The 20,025-nt window shown below is 32.6% G+C and overlaps 2 protein-coding genes across 2 annotated transcripts; both read left to right on the top strand.

Annotated features, from left to right (window-relative positions):
* Nucleotides 1–2,037: 2,037 nt before the first annotated feature.
* Nucleotides 2,038–3,060, top strand: LOC149576215 (F-box/kelch-repeat protein At2g44130-like). The gene has a single exon (XM_089812426.1). The coding sequence runs from the start codon at nucleotides 2,038–2,040 to the stop codon at nucleotides 3,058–3,060; it is 1,023 nt and encodes a 340-aa protein (XP_089668552.1).
* Nucleotides 3,061–3,331: 271 nt separating this feature from the next.
* LOC149576214 (F-box/kelch-repeat protein At2g44130-like) lies at nucleotides 3,332–4,384 on the top strand. Its single transcript, XM_089794058.1, has 2 exons — nucleotides 3,332–3,529; nucleotides 3,632–4,384. The coding sequence occupies exons 1-2, from the start codon at nucleotides 3,332–3,334 to the stop codon at nucleotides 4,382–4,384; spliced, it is 951 nt and encodes a 316-aa protein (XP_089650184.1).
* Nucleotides 4,385–20,025: the final 15,641 nt, after the last annotated feature.

Raw genomic sequence — 20,025 nt, 5'->3', positions numbered from 1 at the left:
ATCTAGGTTGCCCAAACTCACCATTAGACTAGAAGTGACACAACCTATGTTGGCTTTCTTGGTTTTTCTTAACAGTTTATGTGGGAACATAACAAACACATCTGCAATAGCCAACTTCCCTATTTGTCTTGTCTATTCTCAAATTTTCTCAAATATATGAGGCCTACCTTCTTGTGAAAAATCAAAAAAGAATTTATCATAATTGAAATGAGGAGCCCTCATGTCCTACAATGTAGGTGCACAAGCATGTTCAAGGTGTGAATGGTGGGTTTTAAGTCACATTCTATCATCTCATCATAGAGTTTAGCAACTTCATCTGGTTTATATAGATCTTCTGTGACACTGATTAGAGCATTGTACATCTGGTTGTCATGAGGAATCTCAAATTTGTACTATTCCATCAAAAGAAATATATGCACTTCTTTTAATTTCATCTTTCTACTAGCTACACAATATTTAATGGCAAATTTATCTGTTTTGACAAAACATTATATTTGTGGAAATTATATTTAAATTCTAAATTCAAAGTAGAAGAAATCTTCTCCATTATTATTATATTTATTTTGTGATGTTTGAAGTTCTATTTAAGAATTAATTTTAAATTATTTTAATAAGATATTATTAAATTGGAAGATATATTATTATGTTTTGAACTTGTCTAATCCTATAATAGTTTCTTCCACTTAATCAAACAAAGTTTAGATAAAAAGCTAATATTAGCTTTTATATATATATATAATTTGATTCTTTTATTGTATTTCACCAGATATTTTTATCAATATATTATTTTTAAAAATTAAAGAATCTACTTGTTGATATATTCTTTAAATATAATTTTATTATATCTATTTTTAAAAATAATTTATAACTTATTGATCCTTATTATGTTTAGTATAAAAACAATCTTAATATAATAAAAGTAGTAAAAAATATAATATAATTTTTCAATGCAATTGATATTTTAAAAATAGTGAGATCGATTAAAAACAAGGGGGCACTTGTGCCAAAATTCTTGCCTTCATGATTTTATGGTTGATTGAAATAAGTTTTGGTTAAAATATAATGTAGTTAATTTAATAAATATAATAAATAAATAGTAATGAAAAATATAATATTATAGTGTTAAACTAAATTAAATTACAGAATATAGTTAGTATATTATTATTATCAAATGATATAACTGCAATGATATATATTAATTACAACAATAAAAGAATATATAAATAAACATTATAGTATCATGCTAAATTAAAATCAGATGACATCGTAAAGAACATTTATCATACGAAAGATATTTCTGAACTAATTATATATAAGATATAAAGAAAATTCTATAATTTTTTTTAAAAAGAGTGAAATGGATTAAACTATATTTGATTAAAATATCTATATTTGAAAAACATTTTACAAATTAAAAAAATAAACATCAATTAAAAATATCTATAATTTTTTTCAAAAAGAGTTAAATGGATTAAACTCTATATTTGAATAACATTTTACAAATTAGTAAAATAAACATCAATAAAAAATGATTTTCTTTTATAAAGTTTATCCACTTGTCACAAATGTGGAAAAGATAAAATTGAAATTAATGCATTCATTAATAGATATAAGAAAAATGATTTTTTTTTGAAAAGTTTATCCACTTGTCACAAATGTGAAAAATATAAAGCTACAATTAATGCATGCATTAATAGAGGTGTTGTCTTGAGAAAAATTGAAGAATATTTAATATAAAATCTATCTAATAGAAAATTTAATTTAATTTTTCAACGCAACTGATATTTCTAAAAATAGTGAGATCGATTAAAAATATTCAGAACATGTATTCTATATTTGAAACAATTTTTTAAAAAGTGAGCAAATATAGAAAAAATCACGAGGTATCAAGGCACTTATTGCTCGGTATATATATAACATGGCATATGCTGGGAAATCTATTTGTTTGAGACGTTACAGCTATGCTCTTTGTTTCGAATTCACGTGAGCACTAGTAAGATCAAGATTATTTGAGAATGGTTTCAGCAGTGTATACAAATGATGGAGTATTTTAGTGTAATTCCAGAAGAGTTGGTAAGGGAAATCTTAATGAGAGTGCCTTTTGCATCTCACGGAAGAGTGAAGGAAGTATGTAAGAGTTGGAAGAGACTGCTGGAAAACTCAGAGTTTTACGAAGACAGGAGGAGTCGTGGGAGGTCCGAAGAGTTGATATGTTTGATTGAGAATGTTCGCATAACTACATTTGACCCCGTTAACCAGTTATGGGGAAGACTGCCTCCCGTCCCTACCCAATTTGAATTCGACACATTCTCCAAGTGTGTTTGTGTGAAATTAGGGTTAAGATATGAGAGTTGCAGAGTGGGTTCAAAGAGGAAGAGAATATCAAGCATGACTGTTTTGGTCTTTGATTTTGTGTCTTTCCAGTGGAGCAAAGGTGCAGATGCGCCCACCACAGAGATCATGTTTGACTTTGCGTGCTGTGCATTTCCTAAGGGAGATGAGATTTATATTGCAGGAGGAAGACAATGTGATTGGAAGAGTACGAGCCAGGCCGCAGTTGACAACGTGGAGAGAGATGAGTGGAAGCTTCTTCCCAACATGCTTCAAAAGGAGTGGCTGTGTTCCTCGGTTTTTATAAAAGGAATGTTGTATGTTGTCAGCTTGTTTGATGAGGAGCTTCAGCGGTTCGATCCTGAAAGAGGAGTTTGGTCCACTTTGCCCAACGTCTGGTTTATTCCAGATTGTGTGCATCCCATTGTGGCCGCATTTGGGCGTCTGTATTGCTTTTACTGGGATGCTGTGGCACAATTTGACTCTACACAAAATTTGTGGGCGGAAGTTGATGGGTTTCCTCAGCCGCTTGACAGGGTTGATGCTGCGGTGTTTGGGGATGATGGGATTTGCTTGAGTGGGATTGAATCGGACACCAACGATAAAGTTTTCTACATGTATTACGCTCCATTGGAAACAGGGGTTAACACAGGGAGATGTGTTTCTATTGAGATGCCTCAATACTTGTCCCACAGCAAGATCGAATCTTTGGCCACTCTCATGATTTGATTCTGATGCTGGGAGGGGAAACTATTATTTAGTAATTGAAAGTCTTTTCAATATATTTAGTACTTGTATTTGAATAATTTAAAAAAAAAAACTCAAAACATGCGTCATCTACAGCGTTACATTTCAAAATTAAGAATCAATGGCTATATTTAAAAGCATGCCTATATTTAGAGTCAATCATATTCTACTTCAATATATATAACTTATGAAAAATAATTTAATACGAGTTGCAATTTATTTGAGCAGAGTGTAACAGCAGAATTGGTTGGTAATGGAGTATTTCGAGGTAATTCCAGAAGATTTGGTGAGAAAGATCTTAATGAAAACGTCTTGTGAATCTCCCGCCATTCTGAAGACAGTTTGTAAAAATTGGAAGTCCGTGCTGGAAAATCCCAAGTTTTATGAGGAAAGATTGAGCGAGCGTGGGTCTAAGGAGTTGATATATTTGCTTGGAAATGTAGGTCCTCTGGTAACTATATATGACCCCATTAACAAATCATGGAAAACACTTCCTCCCGTCCCTACCCAATTTCAATTCTACTCATTTTCCAAATGTATCTGCGTTAAACAGAAACTGGTTTTATTAGGTTCATATGAGCACTACAAGCACACTGCAGGTTTGAAGCGCAAAAGACTGGCGAGAAATTACAGGGCCATTTTGATCTTTGATTTTGTGTCTTGTAAATGGCGGAAAGGTGCACATATATTGCAAGAGGAAGATTTTGCGTGTTGTGCATCTTCTCATGAAGGACTGATTTACGTTGCAGGAGGAAGAATGAATGGTGAAATCACAAGCCGGGCTGCAGTTTACAATGTGGAGAGAGATGAGTGGAGGCTTCAAAAGGATTGCTTGTGTTACTCTGTTTTTATGGAAAACATGATGTATGTCATGAGAACATATCATCAGGAGCTTCAGCGATTTGATCCAGGAAGAGAAGTTTGGTCCACTTCGCCCAACATCTGGTTTGTTGAAGATTGTGTTGAGCGCATTGTGCCTGCATTTGGGCGTTTGTATTGCTTTCAATGGGATGTTGTGACTGAATATGACTCGGTAGAGAATGTGTGGAAGATTGTTGACGATCTTCCTGAGCCTCTTGACAGAATTGATGCTGCAGTGTATGGGGATTGGATTTTCTTGAGTGGGCTTCAATCGGGCACCAACAATGCAGTTTTCTATATCTACCAACCTCCATTAGAAACAGAAACAGAAAAAGAAACAGGGGCGGAACTGAAGAGACGGATATGGGTCTCTGTTGAGAAGCCTCCACAATTTTCCAATATTGATAGGATCGAATCTGTGTCCACTGTGATTGTGATTATTTGATTGGGGTTTTTCCCAAATTGGTTGTGGTTTTTCATTTGCTGTAAAAATCTGAACTTTTCATTGATTTTGAGAAGACTGACACAGAGTTGTTTTGGTTCGCCTTGTTTGTTTTAAAACAAATTTCTCTGATCAGGTTTTTTTTTTTCAAATTGATTGTTATTTTATTGGGCTCTTCAAATTCATTGTTGTATTGTGGCTTTTCATTGGCTGTGAAGAACTAATCTCCAAAAAACTCATCTCCAAATAGTTTACTCACAATGACTACTTAGCGATGCAGCAATAACCTTACTCTGCTGCTATTCTGATTTTGTATTATTATGATTTTTCTTCTTCCAATAAAAACACTTTGAAATTTTAAAAAAATTGCTTCTGAAATCCACGTCAATACGTAACCGCGTCGGTTGACATCGACACCTACCTACAGTCCAGATCCAGTATTTATAGGCTGGCTTCACAGGATGGGTAAGAACAAGCATCCCGTGGCTGGCTCGTTTTTTCCCCGCCAAATCACATTCAAATTGATAGAAGCAAACTTGTTGACAAGAGCCATTCAATGCCAGATAAACTAATCTGTTGTTGTATTACATCTTCGAAGGTTCTTTAATAAAAGTCTTAACACAAAATAAGAAGTTTTAGGCGGTTCTGCTTGGATTGCTGCATTCGTTGCTTCAGTGCTACAGAGCACCAGATTATCAGCAATTCTCTGCCGGCGTTTTCCTTTTCTTCTTTCTTAAAATTGATTGTTATTCTGTGTTTTTTTCTTCGACTACTCTAAATTTGGCTTTGCTATTACCTGAAATTTAATGCACCAAGTTATACTCTAAATTTGGCTTTGCTATTACCTGAAATTTAATGCACCAAGTTATACTCTAAATTTAGCTTTGCTATTACCTAAAATTTAATGCACCAAGTTATACACTAAATTTGGCTTTGCTATTACCTGAAATTTAATGCACCAAGTTTTACTCTAAATTTGGCTTCGCTATTACTTGAAATTTAATGCACCAAGTTTTACACTAAATTTGGCTTCGCTATTACCTGAAATTTAATGCACCAAGTTATGTGCTAAATTTGGCTTCGCTATTACCTGAAATTTAATGCACCAAGTTATGCACTAAATTTGGCTTCGCTATTACCTGAAATTTAATGCACCAAGTTATATACTAAATTTGGCTTCGCTATTACCTGAAATTTAATGCACCAAGTTATACTCTAAATTTGGCTTTTCTATTACCTGAAATTTAATGCACCAAGTTATACTCTAAATTTGGCTTTGCTATTACCTAAAATTTAATGCACCAAGTTATACACTAAATTTGGCTTTGCTATTACCTGAAATTTAATGCACCAAGTTTTACTCTAAATTTGGCTTTGCTATTACCTGAAATTTAATGCACCAAGTTATACACTAAATTTGGCTTTGCTATTACCTGAAATTTAATGCACCAAGTTTTACTCTAAATTTGGCTTCGCTATTACCTAAAATTTAATGCACCAAGTTTTACACTAAATTTTGCTTCGGTATTACTTGAAATTTAATGCACCAAGTTATACTCTAAATTTGGCTTCGCTATTACCTAAAATTTAATGCACCAAGTTTTACACTAAATTTTGCTTTGCTATTACCTGAAATTTAATACACCAAGTTATACTCTAAATTTGGCTTTGCTATTACCTGAAATTTAATGCACGAAGTTATACTCTGAAATTTAATGCACCAAGTTATACACTAAATTTGGCTTTGCTATTACCTGAAATTTAATGCACCAAGTTTTACTCTAAATTTGGCTTTGCTATTACCTGAAATTTAATGCACCAAGTTATACACTAAATTTGGCTTTGCTATTACCTAAAATTTAATGCACCAAGTTTTACTCTAAATTTGGCTTCGCTATTACCTGAAATTTAATGCACCAAGTTATACACTAAATTTTGCTTTGCTATTACCTGAAATTTAATGGACCAAGTTATACTCTAAATTTGGCTTTGCTATTATCTGAAATTTAATGCACCAAGTTATACTCTGAAATTTAATGCACCAAGTTATACACTAAATTTGGCTTTTCTTTTACCTGAAATTTAATGCACCAAGTTTTACTCTAAATTTGGCTTCGCTATTACCTGAAATTTAATGCACCAAGTTATACACTAAATTTTGCTTTGCTATTACTTGAAATTTAATGCACCAAGTTATACTCTAAATTTGGCTTCGCTATTACCTGAAATTTAATGCACCAAGTTATACTCTAAATTTGGCTTTGCTATTACGTGAAATTTAATGCACCAAGTTATAATCTTTAAAAGCGGCTGCTGAATCGTAGTATGTATATGTATTGCTTTAGTATATTGATTTTTGGGACATAAAAGTATGATTGTCACAATCTCTGAATCGAATCATTTCAGTATGTGTCAAATTTTTGTAATTTATGTCTATAATCTTTAATTTTCTTTTTCAGAAGAAGATAGAAATAGAGTTATATGGAGATTGATTTTGGTTTGCCTTTCTTTTTTGAAAGAAATTTCTCCGATAGAGTTGTGAAGTATCTTTCCTCCAAATTCTGCCATTCATTGTTCTTGGTTTTATTTAAATTCTTTTTGAGATTTCATTTTTTTTGGTTTTACTTAAATTGTTGTTTGGATTTTTAAGGATGGTTTAAAATTATAATTATTTGATTTTCATCCAATTTTGCAGTTTATATATGAGAAAAACATTTTAAAAATGAAAATATATTTTATACTTACCTTATGTCCCTATATGTCACTGCTTAAGTGCAATTTTAGCTTAAATTTAGTGGTTTGATTATCTCCATGCAAATTTTCAATCTTGGGAAAAGATTAATTGAAATCTTGCTATTATTTAGGAATTGAAAATAAGCTCTGGCAAAAATGGGGGATCATTGTAGAATGGTTATAAATTTAAATTGTTTATAAAATTATGATTTCATCAAACTTAAGTTGTTTTGGGGATATGCAATATTGTTGAAATAGGGTGAATGGGGAGTGAAGTGTCAAGAGTCACAAAATGTTACTTAAATTAAGTTATAAAATCTTAAATATACTAGTATTTCAATGATTATTATAAATTGGCCAATGATGGTATGGGGAATGGTCAAACTGTTAGTATTGGAAAAGGAAATGTTCAAACAGATATTAAAGGTAAAGGGAAAGCTCAAATGAACACTTCAAGTCAGGCGCAAGGGCCATCCAGTTCTACGGGTCTTGATAAGGATGTTTTATTCGAGCTCGAACTCGTGCTAAGGGGTGAGGCCATAAGCGAGCTCATCTAGATCAGCAAGTGGACTTAGGGTTCAATTATTTTGAGGTTCTTGACAACGTGGTCATAGAAGAAGGTATTCCTATAGAGGTTTAGTGTGCAGCTACTGGCTCAGAGGGGAGGAGTTCTATTCTAAGTGGCAACCAGGATGTTGTTGCTCAGTAGATGCAAAAGACTTCTATTGGCCCTAAGTATGGTACCCTTGTGATTTCTCCTGCTCCTCAGGAAAAGGATGTTCTTCTAGTAGACCTGGTTAAAGATGTGTTTGCCTCTGGTAAAGGAAAGAGATCTTCTTTTGGTTTGGGCTTGATGCAAAGACCATTTAAGATAGTCTCTTTTTCTACTCCCTTAAGAGTTGGGAAAAAGTAGGATCAGGAAAAAATAAAACTTACAGGAGATTTACTGGTAGAGTCTGGGGTTGTTATGACCTTGGATAAGAATTTTCCCCACTCTACATAATGATTATTCTCTCATGGAATGTGAGGGGGTTGAATAGTATGCCCAGACAAAAAGCTATTCACAAGCTAGCAGTTGATCATTCGCCGGATATTCTTTGTATCTAGGAGACTAGCTTTCAGTGGACTCCATGTTTAGATGTGCTCCTAAAATTTAGTTTCTGGGCCAATCTCAGTGTGTTGGTGCTTTGGGGAGCATTGGTGGTCTTGCCATTTGCTGGGATCCTACAAAAGTTATGCCACTTTACTAGATCTCTTGTGTCTCAGCTCTCTCACTAGTTGCATCCTCTCTAGAAACTGGAGAGATGATTCTTGTTACTAATGTGTATGCTCCTATTGATCTCCCTAGTAAGCTCAAGCTCTGGGAACATATTAGGCATGTCAGAAGTTGTCATCCTTTCTTGCCTTGGATTGTGGCTAGAGATTTCAACTCTGTACTCAATCTAAAGGAGAAGAGGGGTGGACTGGCTCGCTTGGGTCCTTCTTCTAAGCTTCTTTAACAAAAAGATGTCAAACCTCTCAATGGGCTCTTTACTTGGAACAATCAAAGGGTTGGAAATGATTCCATCTCAAAACACTTGGATAGGTTCCTTGTTTCTTGCTTTGGAATTGTGGCTCTTTTTCTCTCTCTTTTGAAATTCTTGATTGGAGAGGTTCTGACCACTAGCCTATTAAGCTCACAACTAGTTATGTTGCTATCCCAAAGAAGCCTCCCTTTAAGTTTTTGCTGATGCGGTTTTTAGACTTTTCTCTTCATGACTTAATGGCTTGCTGGTGGAGACAGGGAGGCCATGCCTATGGCACTACTATGTTTTCCTTCTCTAAAAAACTTCAATATGGTAAAAGGAAGTTGAAGCATTGGAACAAGAATTGTTTTGGTAATCTCCACATTATGAAGAAGAGGGCTCAAGATTGTCTTGATGTTATTACCAAGTAGATTTAGGATCTGGGTTTTTATGAAGCTCTTGGCATAGCAGAATCCCAAGCTTCCACTAATTTAGCTAAGTGGGATGTTAGAGAAGAAATTTATTGGAAACAAAAGGCTCGAGTTGACTAGCTTCAAGAAGGGGACAAGAGCACTGCATTTTTTCATAAATCTATGCAGGCTTAACATAATAGGTGTTACATTTTTTCTTTTGTTACTTCTGATGGGACACGTCTATCCTCCTCTCAGGCTGTATTCGGGGAAGCTATTTAGTTTTACTCTTCTCTCTTTTCAAATGATTTACCTCTAGAGGAGATTGAGGAGAATACAATCCTATCCTCTATTCCCTCTGTTGTGACTAGGGAGATGAATGACTCTCTTATGAGGCTAATTAGTATGTTTGAGTTGGAGGGTGTGGTCTTCGGCCTGAGGAAAGGAAAAGCTTCGGGGTCTGATGGCTACCCTATTGAATTCTTTTATAAATTTTGGGATATTATCAATCATGACCTTTTGGATGTGGTTTAGGAGTCCTATTCCAACGAAGAAATGCTCTAGGCCTTGAATTCTACTTTCTTAATCCTTATTCTGAAAAAGGAAGAGGCTAATGAGCTAGACTTCTTTAGGCCCATTGCTCTTTGTAATGTGGTCTATAAAATCTTTACTAAGCTCCTAGTAGAGAGGCTTAAAGTTTTTCTTAAATGGTTATCTCTGAGGAACAAGGGGGTTTTGTGGTGGGAATTTTTTTTTTGGATGGGGTGGTTATTGCTTTTGAAGCTATTCACTCTATGTGTACTTCTAGGGAACGTGCCATGTTCATTAAGCTTGATATGGCTAAGGCTTATAATAGAGTCAATTAGGATTTCTTGCAGAAATTTCTTCTGGCTTTTCGCTTCAGTCATGAATGGGTTAGATGGGTTCTTAGCTATGTTACTACTCCTTCCTTCTCAGTCCTTCTTAATGGTGAACCGTCGAAACTTTTTGGGGCATCTAGAGATCTTTGCTAGGGAGATCCCCTCTCTCCTTATTTGTCTATCATTATGGCTAAGGGACTTGGTAGACTTATCAAGTTTCATGTTTCCCAAAATTTGATTCAAGGATGGTAATGGAGAAATGGTTTGCCCACTCTTTCCCACCTTTACTTTGTTGATGATATGGTCCTTGCTGGGAGAGCCCAAATTTGGGAAGCTAAAGCCTTTCGACTCACCTTGAATACTTATTTGGCTACCTCTAGGCAGAAAATTAATGACCACAAGTCCTCTATTTTTTTCTTCAACACTCCTGAGCCTATCCAATGGAGAATTGCTAATATCCTACACTTTTAGATTAAGTCTCTCCCTTTGGCTTACTTGGGGGTCCCTATTATGGTGGGTAGATAGCCTAGGCTTTTCTAGCAAAGCTTTCTTGACAAAATTTGACAAAAAAGTCAATCATTGGACTCATAGGTGGCTCTCTATAGTTGGCAAGGTGACACTCCTTCAATCTATGATTCAGACCCTTCCCATATACAAAAGCATGGTTCAGGTTGCTCCGATGTATTTTCTTAAAGAATTTGATGCTCTCTCTCACCAAATTCTTTGGAGTGGCAATTTACAATATTCCAAATGGAGCCTCATCAATTGGGATACCATTTGCAAGCCAAAAAAGGAAGGAGGCTTTGGCCTTCATTCTGCTATCTTGTGCAGTCAAGCTCTTGTTGCCAAGCTCTATTGGTGCCGGTGTTCTAGTCAGTCTTAGCTTTGGGCATGTATCCTATCACATAAGTATTTACCTGGTATTGAACCTTCAGATATTTCTAGGTTTTCTCTTGAGGGAAGTGGCTCTATGGTGTGGAATCTCCTCAAGATTGGTGCTCACCTGGTGAAGAGAAGTTTATTTTGGATCTGTAATAAAGGCACTGAGGCTCTATTTTGGAGTTATTCTTGGAATGCGCATCCTTCTCTCTTATCCTCTCATCCACACTTGTAGTCTCTTTGTGATTTCTTCCTTTCTGCTAGATGGAATAAGGTGGTTCGTTATAAAGAGGCTTATAACCTAGGCCTTGCTGTGGGTTACAGATGGAAGAATTATTTTGATTGGACGTTGTGTGGCTCTCTAGGGGATCGGTTGGAACTATCTCAAATATTGGCTTCTAGGGAGTGCAACTTTCTACAAGAACCTGATGTTTTGGCTTCGAGAGGTGCTTCTTCTGGCTAGTATTGAGGGAGTTGGGCATGATTGTTCTGGTGATATTCGGTTTCTATTTTCTATATACAAGGGTTACCATACTAATAACCTAATAGAAGCCTTGGCTATCTTGGTTGTAGTGGAATAGTGTTGTTAATGTGGCTAGAAAAGAATAATCTGTGAGATTGACTTGCAAGTGGTTGTGACTTTATTGAATAGTAGGAACTTTGTGCATGTGGATTGGCATTTAGCTCTGGTTATTCAATAGATCATTCAGTTATGCAATTCTCTGGATTCTGTGTCTTTTATGCATATCCCTCATGAGTGGAACGATGTGGCTGATTGTCTGGCTAAATGGGCCTCTGAGCATGGGCCGACTTGGAACATTATTGATCATAGGATGCTTCCCCTTGATTTATCTTAGATGCTGGTTCAATTTGTGGACCAAGATAAAGCTCTGTAGTTCTCTTTGTTTCTTCTATTGTTCTACTCTCTTTTGTATTCAATAATATTTTTACCCCTCTTTTAATTTAATGATTCTAATAAATAAAATTTTAAAATTAAATTGATTTATATAAATATATTTTAGTACATTTGAATTAAAGAATATGAGGAACAACACCACAACTTCAAACCAATTATTAATTATTTTTGCTATTTTTTAATGTACCTTTTCATTTTGGTTTTTTAAACAGAGTTATATGGAGATTGATTTTGATTCACCTTTCTTTTTTGAAAGGAAATTATTTGATAGAATTTTGAAGTAATTGTTCCATAATCTATTAATTTTCTTCCTTTTATTAGTACAAGGCAAATACTATTGTATTGAGTTGTATTCTATTAATTAATGTAGCTCAACCAATCATCATGAGTATAATTCTTTATTTTTGTAATTTTCTTGAATTTCATTGGTTCAAACGAATGCGTCTTATAAGACCTAATTTTTAATATTTTTATTGATTTCTTTTTAAAAAATCTTCTATTTTTGTTTTGTTTTGAGTTAGAATAGAAATTTCTAACTTTTATGATGTTCCCCAACTATAGAAATAATTTTATATTTAGTAGAAATTATTTGTAACCTTGAATTCTAATATATTTTATTTGTTATAATTAGTACTTGACTTAAGCTAAGTACTAGTATAAAATATTATTTTAAATTTATTGTTTCTTTATTAATTATATTATTTGTTATATTTAGTACTTGACTTAAGCTAAGTACTATCTCCTTTCTTTTCAGACTCATTTTGACCCTCCCGCCTTAAGGTTCAGATTCACCCACAAATTGATTTTAGATTAATGTTGTGTCGATTTTAGTGTGTGGAAATTACTTGTAATTCTAAATTCTAAATAGAACTCTAGTCTATCTTCTCTATTATATTTAATTTTGATGGTTGAAGTTGTATTTAAGAATCAATTTTTGATATTCTTATTTTAAAATATCTGTTTTGTTTTCTACTTTAGTGTAAAACTTAGTTTTAATTAATCTTGTTTATTCAATATATATATATATATATATATATATATATATATATATATATATATATATATATATATATATATATATATATATATATATATATATATATTTATAATTATAAATTAAATTAAGTATTTTTATTATTATTTTATAATATATTTGTACCAATCTATTATTTAAAAAATTAGAAATTTGTTTATCTATATATTTTGAAAAATTATTATTTGTAAAAGGTTAAAGTCATAATTTTAAAATTAATTCTAAAATTTAATACATTTTATAAACTCTCAAGTGGTAAGAAAAACCTATTGTTTTTCCCAAGAATATTCTTCATAAAAAATAATTTTAACTAGCATGTGCCGGGATAGAGATGGGATTTAAGAGAAAAATGTGGAATGAACACTAAATAATGTAAATACAAGTTTTTTAAAAATGAAAATAAAAAATAAAAAAGTCGAAGATGAAAGCGTAGATATAAAATTTACAATATTTAAAAAATCTGAATATTGCTTATGTAATATGTTCAATAATTTCAAGATTTTACAATTAAGTTCAATTTATAAAATATGAAAAACAATCATTTAAAAAAAAAAAAATTCGAAAAATCTATTATGGAAAATTAATAATAGAAATACAAAAAAATAATGACGTCTCTAAATATTATATTGACTAAATAAATTATAAAATTTGAAAAAATAATATTTAAAGAAAAAACTAAAATAAAATTAAAAAATAATTTAAAAACTAAAGCTTAGATCATTTTTAAAAATCAAAAGTTAAATAAATAGAGAAACAACATAAGGAGATCACAAGTTTTTTGTTAAAAAATAAATAAGAAAAGAAAAACAATAGTTAAAAGTGAATATTTAAAATATAATCTTATGTGAACATATTAGATTATTAGTAATTTTTAATTAAAATAAAATAATATATACTAAAATCTTTTAAATAGATTAATAAATATTATTTATTTAAATTAAATTTATCAAATATGAAAAAATAATCATTTAAAGAACCCCATCAAAAAATATATTATGAAAAATTAATAAGAGAAATATTAAAAAAATATGTGTAACAAATATTCTATTGAGTAAATAAATTATAGAAACTTAAAAAAATATTTAAAGGAACAAAAAACTAATAAAAAAATAAAAATAATTTTAAAAATAAAATCAAAATCAATTTTAAAAATTAAAAATCAAATGAATAAAAATCACAATATATGAACTAATGTGGAGATCCCAACTAATAAATAGAAAAAGAAAAACAATAGTTAAAAGTGGAGATAACAACTAATAACTATAAAACCAAGAGTTAAAAGTGTAGTGATAAAAAAAATTGGTTGATAAATAATTAGCGGGAAGGATTTGCAATTTACGGGCCAAACAGTCAACTTTTCCAATCAACTAACAACTTTTTTCTCAAAAATTAAATTTTTAGGAACAAAGTTCCCACAAATAGCCTATTGAGTAAAATGTTAAAAGAGCATTGCCTTGGTATTTAGCAGGTCAATATTTCAAAACTTTAAGTTAAATGAGAAAAGAAAATCAAAGTAACAACTACTTACTCTCTCTCCCAAAATCATAACCTTCTAGAAAAGTTAAGATTGGAGAGTTGGAGTTAATGATTAGCCTTCTCACTCTCTCTCCTCGAACCTATACTTACTCTCTCTCCCCAAACCTTAACTTTTCAAAATTTTGAGTTGAGATTTGAATTCCACTCCAAGGTTGTGTCAAAATCCTAACTCGGACTTTTGAGCCCAAACTCTAACTTTCAAATAAAGTTAGAAGATATAATCTAAAAAAAGTTCCTAACAAAGGCTTTGGAAATCATGTACACAAAGATTGAGAGTAGAACTAATACTTTGAATAGATTATGGATGGCTATCAAGGCACAATATGAAGACAACTTATAATCGCAGGCATGAATCAAGATGCATAGTTGGAAAAAGCTTCATAGAAACTCATGGGAGCCATTATATCAACAATACTCTTATAGATGTTCGTGCGGGTGTTATGAAGATGCATTTGGGAGTTGTAGACCCTTCGAGAAATCCAAAGCAATAAACCAAAATCATCTGATTGAAGATGAATATCTATCTTTGAAAATGTTGCTTTGGCAGTAAGCACATAAGAGGAGCTCCAGAAAACATGTACAAGGAATTTCATGTCAAATATTTGATGCAATGATTATAGATAAATGTAGAGGACATAGAAGATGACAAAGCACCTACTATTTGACAAATAGTTGAATTGAAATATGATCTAGAGAGGACCATTGTCGATGATGTGATTTATGCAAAGGAACTCAAGTTGGTAAGTATTATATATGAATACAAATTGAATCACACATGGGATTTGGGAGAATTTATAAGGTTTGTGGACTATTCGAATAAATTCACATTCCAACAAAGGGCTCAGTAATTGGGAATGTGCATAGAAAACATAGAGTCATTTGCACATTCTAAGAGATTTGATTGCATACAGTCAAAAGGTCAATTTCAATGATGAAATACGATGTACATGTTAGAATATTTAATGTTTTTCTAGTTGTCCCATGAGCCTTCAGTGTACCCACCTACCATGTTTGATAGTTTGTAGCTCCAACATACATCACATTTAATACTAGTAGGTGAGTTTGAATTTTGAAAATGAGGGGGAAAATCTGTGAGAAGGAAAATGAAAAAAGGAGGGAATGTTCTTTCATTCCATAAGACAGATCCTAGACATTTTGAAGAAAAGAGACGAGTTCAACAGAAGTAGAAAGAGTTAGTGTGTAGTAGCAACATGTGGGATTGACTTTCTGAGTTTTGTGAAAGTAATTTTTTGTCATGTATGAGAAGTGATTGCTCCATGCTTATTGTATGTAGCCATATGTTATTGTAAATTTGTTTTAAGTATTTAGATATTTTGTTCTTCGAGAGTTTGTATTTCATTCTCTAGATTTTTATCAGTTTGATTCAGTTAATTGAAAGAAAGCAAGCATACTTGTCAATCTCAAATCTATTGTGCTTTTATCTTGTATCCATTGACACATTCTGATGTGCATGTTAGTAGTTTTTGGAAAAATAAAGGAGAAACCATTAGGCATTTTACGGACTATCGTTGTTTCCCTTTAAAACACTTAGCTTGTGTTTGAGCCAAGTAACTCGACTCCCATTGACCAAGGAACTCAATCTCTATCTCTATTAAGTTCTTAGTCTACCAAGATCCCTTTGGTGATTGAGTAACTCAGTCCTTTGTTGTTGAGCAACTCAACAATGCTCTATCTTAGCACCTTACCTTCCCAAGTAACTTGACTACTCCAACAAGTTTTGTGAAATTTTGATTTTTTTACATAGCATCAAAGCCATTAGGTCCCACATCCTTGTGAGTTTGGGTATTTTTCTAGGTGTTGAAGTTTGTTGTGTAGGAGACATTGTTGGAGATGTAGGAAAGACTTGGTAGGAACCACCATCCTTTAATGGACAAAATTATGACACTTGGGCAAAGAAGATGAGAACTATTATGGTTGTAATTGACTTGTGCAAGTTCGAGGTAAATGGGTTCAATGATGTAATTGACCCAACATTATATACTGCCCTCACCAACCATCAAAAGACTCGGTTGAAGGAGTCAAGAAGAAGGGATGCAAAATCTTTAAGCATGATTGAGATAGCCATGATAGAAACAAATTTTCCTAAGATAGCAACAACTAATTATTCAAATGAAGCATGGGTTATCCTTAAGAAGAATTTCAAAGAGATTGATAAAGTTCATGTAGTAAAGCTACATATGATTAGAAGGGAGTTTGAGAACCTTCAAATGAGGGATAATGAGTCTATTGTAGACTTTAGGTTAAGGATTTCTGGTTTGATAAACTAGTTGAAATCAAATGGAGAAGATTATGGGGAGCAGAGAATAGTTGAAAAGATATTGAGAAGTTTGCCTCCAAAATATGATAATCTTGTGATGACCATTGAAGAGACAAAGGACTTCACTAATTTGACAATAGATAAGTTTATGGGTACACTTCAAACCCATGAGCATTGGATTAATAGATCAACAACATCTTCCCAAGAGAAAGACTTCAAAGGTCAGCCCAATAAAAGAGGCAGGGGGAGAGGAAGAAATGGCTCTGGTAGAGGCTCCAGAGGAAGAGGTCATGGAAACTCCAAACAAAGGAATGTTGGAGGAGAAAGCTCAAGATGAGTAGACAATCAAGAGGGAGCAAGCAAATCTCAAAATAACTCTAGAGGAGGTAAGAAGAACTACAACTCTTACAAGAGTAATATAGAATGTTATTATTGCCATTAATTTGGGCATTATGCAAGTGAATGCTAGAAAAAAAGGCAATCAATCAAGATAAAATTTAAATATGGCTGATGTGAATGTGGGTGAAGTAAACTAATGTAGTGCAAGGTAGGAGAATCCCTAAAGGAGATGTCCTAGCCCCCAGCTAATAACCACATAGCAAAAATACAACACAAGATACACAATGTGATACCAAATGAAACTCTTTTATTCATAAATATAACTAAGTACATGTAATGTGTCAAGTTGTAAGGCCTTCTCGGTTACAACCAAATACAAAGCAAGTAATAATTCTGTAAGATCCCACAAGATCCCAGCCAAACCCTAGCTAGTCTAGATCCACACTCTAGTAGAAACCCCTAAGGAAGATCTAAACTGGTACTTGCAAGCCCACCAAGCAATCTCCTTGTATCCCAAACCTTAGCTACTAGCCCTTCTCAAATTTTGTTCCTCTATCACCTCCTATTCTCCAAAATGGATGAATAATCAATAAAGACTTCACATACCCCTACTTATCTTCCATATATACCAAAGAATGTTAACAAAAAGAATACACCAAAAGATATAAGTATCCTGCTTAAGCCCCTGAATTTAACCAAAGATGATTTCCATAATGTTCACAAGGCCACAAATAGAGAAACCAAACATTAACCAATCTCTATGATGTCCCCAATTTTAATGTAATAATCAATTAATTAATTGGTTCCTGAAGTTAAATTAAATAATAAGGACCTTTAATTGATTAATAAATATGGGACCCAAATTAAAACAATTAATGAAATATATGATATTGTTGGCATGTACTTGTAAACTTCTAGATTCATCTTGGAGACCTTTATAAGGAGATGGATGGCATTGTCATCATCATGGCTTAGATTTGATTTTTTTTTGTGTTTCTAGAGACTAGAGGTTAAAGGTAGTTTGTGCACAGTTTAAGAAGTGGAAGATCCTCCCTATTCTTCCCTCATAGTTTTGTTTGTTTGATATCGCCCTATTTTGCCATGAGATGTATTTCTCAAATATCTCACTATGTGCTAGATTTGCTAATCATTTTCAAGTGATGATTGCTCTATATTTGGTCAATCTTGTCTAAATGCCTATGTAACCATAACTGTTGTGATTTGCAAATGTTACTTGCATTTGGAATTCCATTTTCTTTAGGTTTCTGGATTCATGAATTGATATTAGGCATTTCATACCTATATGTTATATGCATAATATTATTGTTCTCTCTTTGTACACCTAGCAACGCAAACCCTCCATACTCCTCCCTCCATTCATTGTACTACCTGCCTCCGTAATCCTCTATCCATTCCTCATGCTACTCCCTCTATACTCCTCCCTCCATCTTCCGTGCTACCTCCCTCCATACTCCTCCCTCCATATGTCATACTACCTCCCTCCATACTCCTCCATCCATCTGTTGTACTACTCACTCTGTACTCCTCCCTCCATCTTTTCTACTACCTCCATCCATACTCCTCTCTCCATTTATTGTACTACCTCCCTTCATACTCTTCCCTCCATCTATCATACTACCTCCCTCCTTACTACTCCCTCCATCCATCATACTACCTCCCTCTATACTCCTTCCTCCATCCACTGTATGCCAACACGCCAACCTCCCACCTGGATTAAAATGAGGAGCCCCCATGTCCTTCAATGTAGGTGCATAAGCATGTTGTAGGTGTGAATGGTGGGTTTTAAGTTGCATTGTATCATCTCATCATGGAGTTTAGCAACTTCATTTGGTTTATATAGATCTTTCATGACATTGATTAGAGCATTGTACATCTAGCTCTCACGAGGAATCCCAAATTTGTACGGTTCCATCAAAAAAAAAAAATGCACTGCTTTTAGTTTCATCTCTCTGCTAGTTGCATAATATTTGATGGCAAATGTATCTATTTTGACAAAACATTATCCATGTTCTTCAATTTTTCCTCACACATAGAAATTTTCTTTTGAAGAACTATTCCAGGAGTGAAAACTTTGCATATTGCATTTCCCATTTTGCTTTCTACTCTTTTTAACTTAATGTTATTTTAGGTTTGTATACATTTGTGTTTTTGAAAATTATCTTTAAATTCTAAATTTAAAGTAGAAGGAGTCTTCTCCATTATTATTATATTTATTTTGTGATGTTTGAAGTTCTATTTAAGAATTAATTTTTATATTATTTTAATGAGATATTATTAAATTGAAAGATCTATTATTATGTTTTGAACTTGTCTCATAATCATTTCTTCCACTTAATCAAACAAAGTTTAGCTAAAAAGCTAATTGTATCTTTAGTACTTGTAATAATTAATTAATTAATTTCATATATATATATATATAGATAGATAGATAGAGAGAGAGAGAGAGAGAGAGAGAGAGAGAGAGAGAGAGAGAGAGACATACATATACATACATACATACATACATACATATATATAATTTGATTTGATTCTTTTATTGTATCTCACTAGATATTTTTATCAATTTATTATTTTTTTAAATTAAAGAATCTACTTGTTCGATCAATTTTTAAAATATAATTTTTTTTGGATCAATAAGAGGCTGAAGCCCAGACTAATTATTATTTTTTGTAATTAATGATTATTATTATTTATTAAGCGTGATCATGAGTAGATTCAAACTCAAGACCTCTTTTGACAGGAGGCTCACAATTTACCAGCTCTTGCCTATTTTTTAAATATAATTTTATTATATCTATTTTTTAATAATTTATAACTTATTGATCTTTATTATATTTAATATAAAAACAATATTAATATAATAAAAGTAGTAAAAAATATAATTTATTTTTTCAATGCAACTGATATTTCTAACAACAGTGAGACTGATTAAAAATAATCAGAACATCAGACGTATTCTATATTTGGAACTATTTTATAAAAAGTGAGTAAATATAGAAAAAAGAAGTATATATGAAGATACTTTCCACTGGGTATAGACAACACAACATATGCTGGGAAATATATTTGTTTGAGACGTTACAACTATATCAAGATTATAGCTATCTCAACTTTGTTTTGAATTCATGTGAGCA

This window comes from Cupressus sempervirens, chromosome 1, assembly GCF_028749045.1.
Source record: "Cupressus sempervirens isolate cs-2001-9-10 chromosome 1, ASM2874904v1, whole genome shotgun sequence".
NCBI classification, from domain to species: domain Eukaryota; kingdom Viridiplantae; phylum Streptophyta; class Pinopsida; order Cupressales; family Cupressaceae; genus Cupressus; species Cupressus sempervirens.
The sequence above is the reverse complement of the archived record's forward strand: the minus strand, read 5'-3'. Positions and strand labels throughout refer to the sequence as shown.

Excerpts from the sequence above, each read along its gene's own strand:
- LOC149576214 (XM_089794058.1), top strand. The coding sequence starts at position 3,332 with ATGGAGTATTTCGAGGTAATTCCAGAAGATTTGGTGAGAAAGATCTTA. Across the intron at positions 3,530-3,631 it reads TTGGAAATGTAGGTCCTCTG|AAACTGGTTTTATTAGGTTC; the intron begins GTAACTATATAT and ends TGCGTTAAACAG.
- LOC149576215 (XM_089812426.1), top strand. The coding sequence starts at position 2,038 with ATGATGGAGTATTTTAGTGTAATTCCAGAAGAGTTGGTAAGGGAAATC.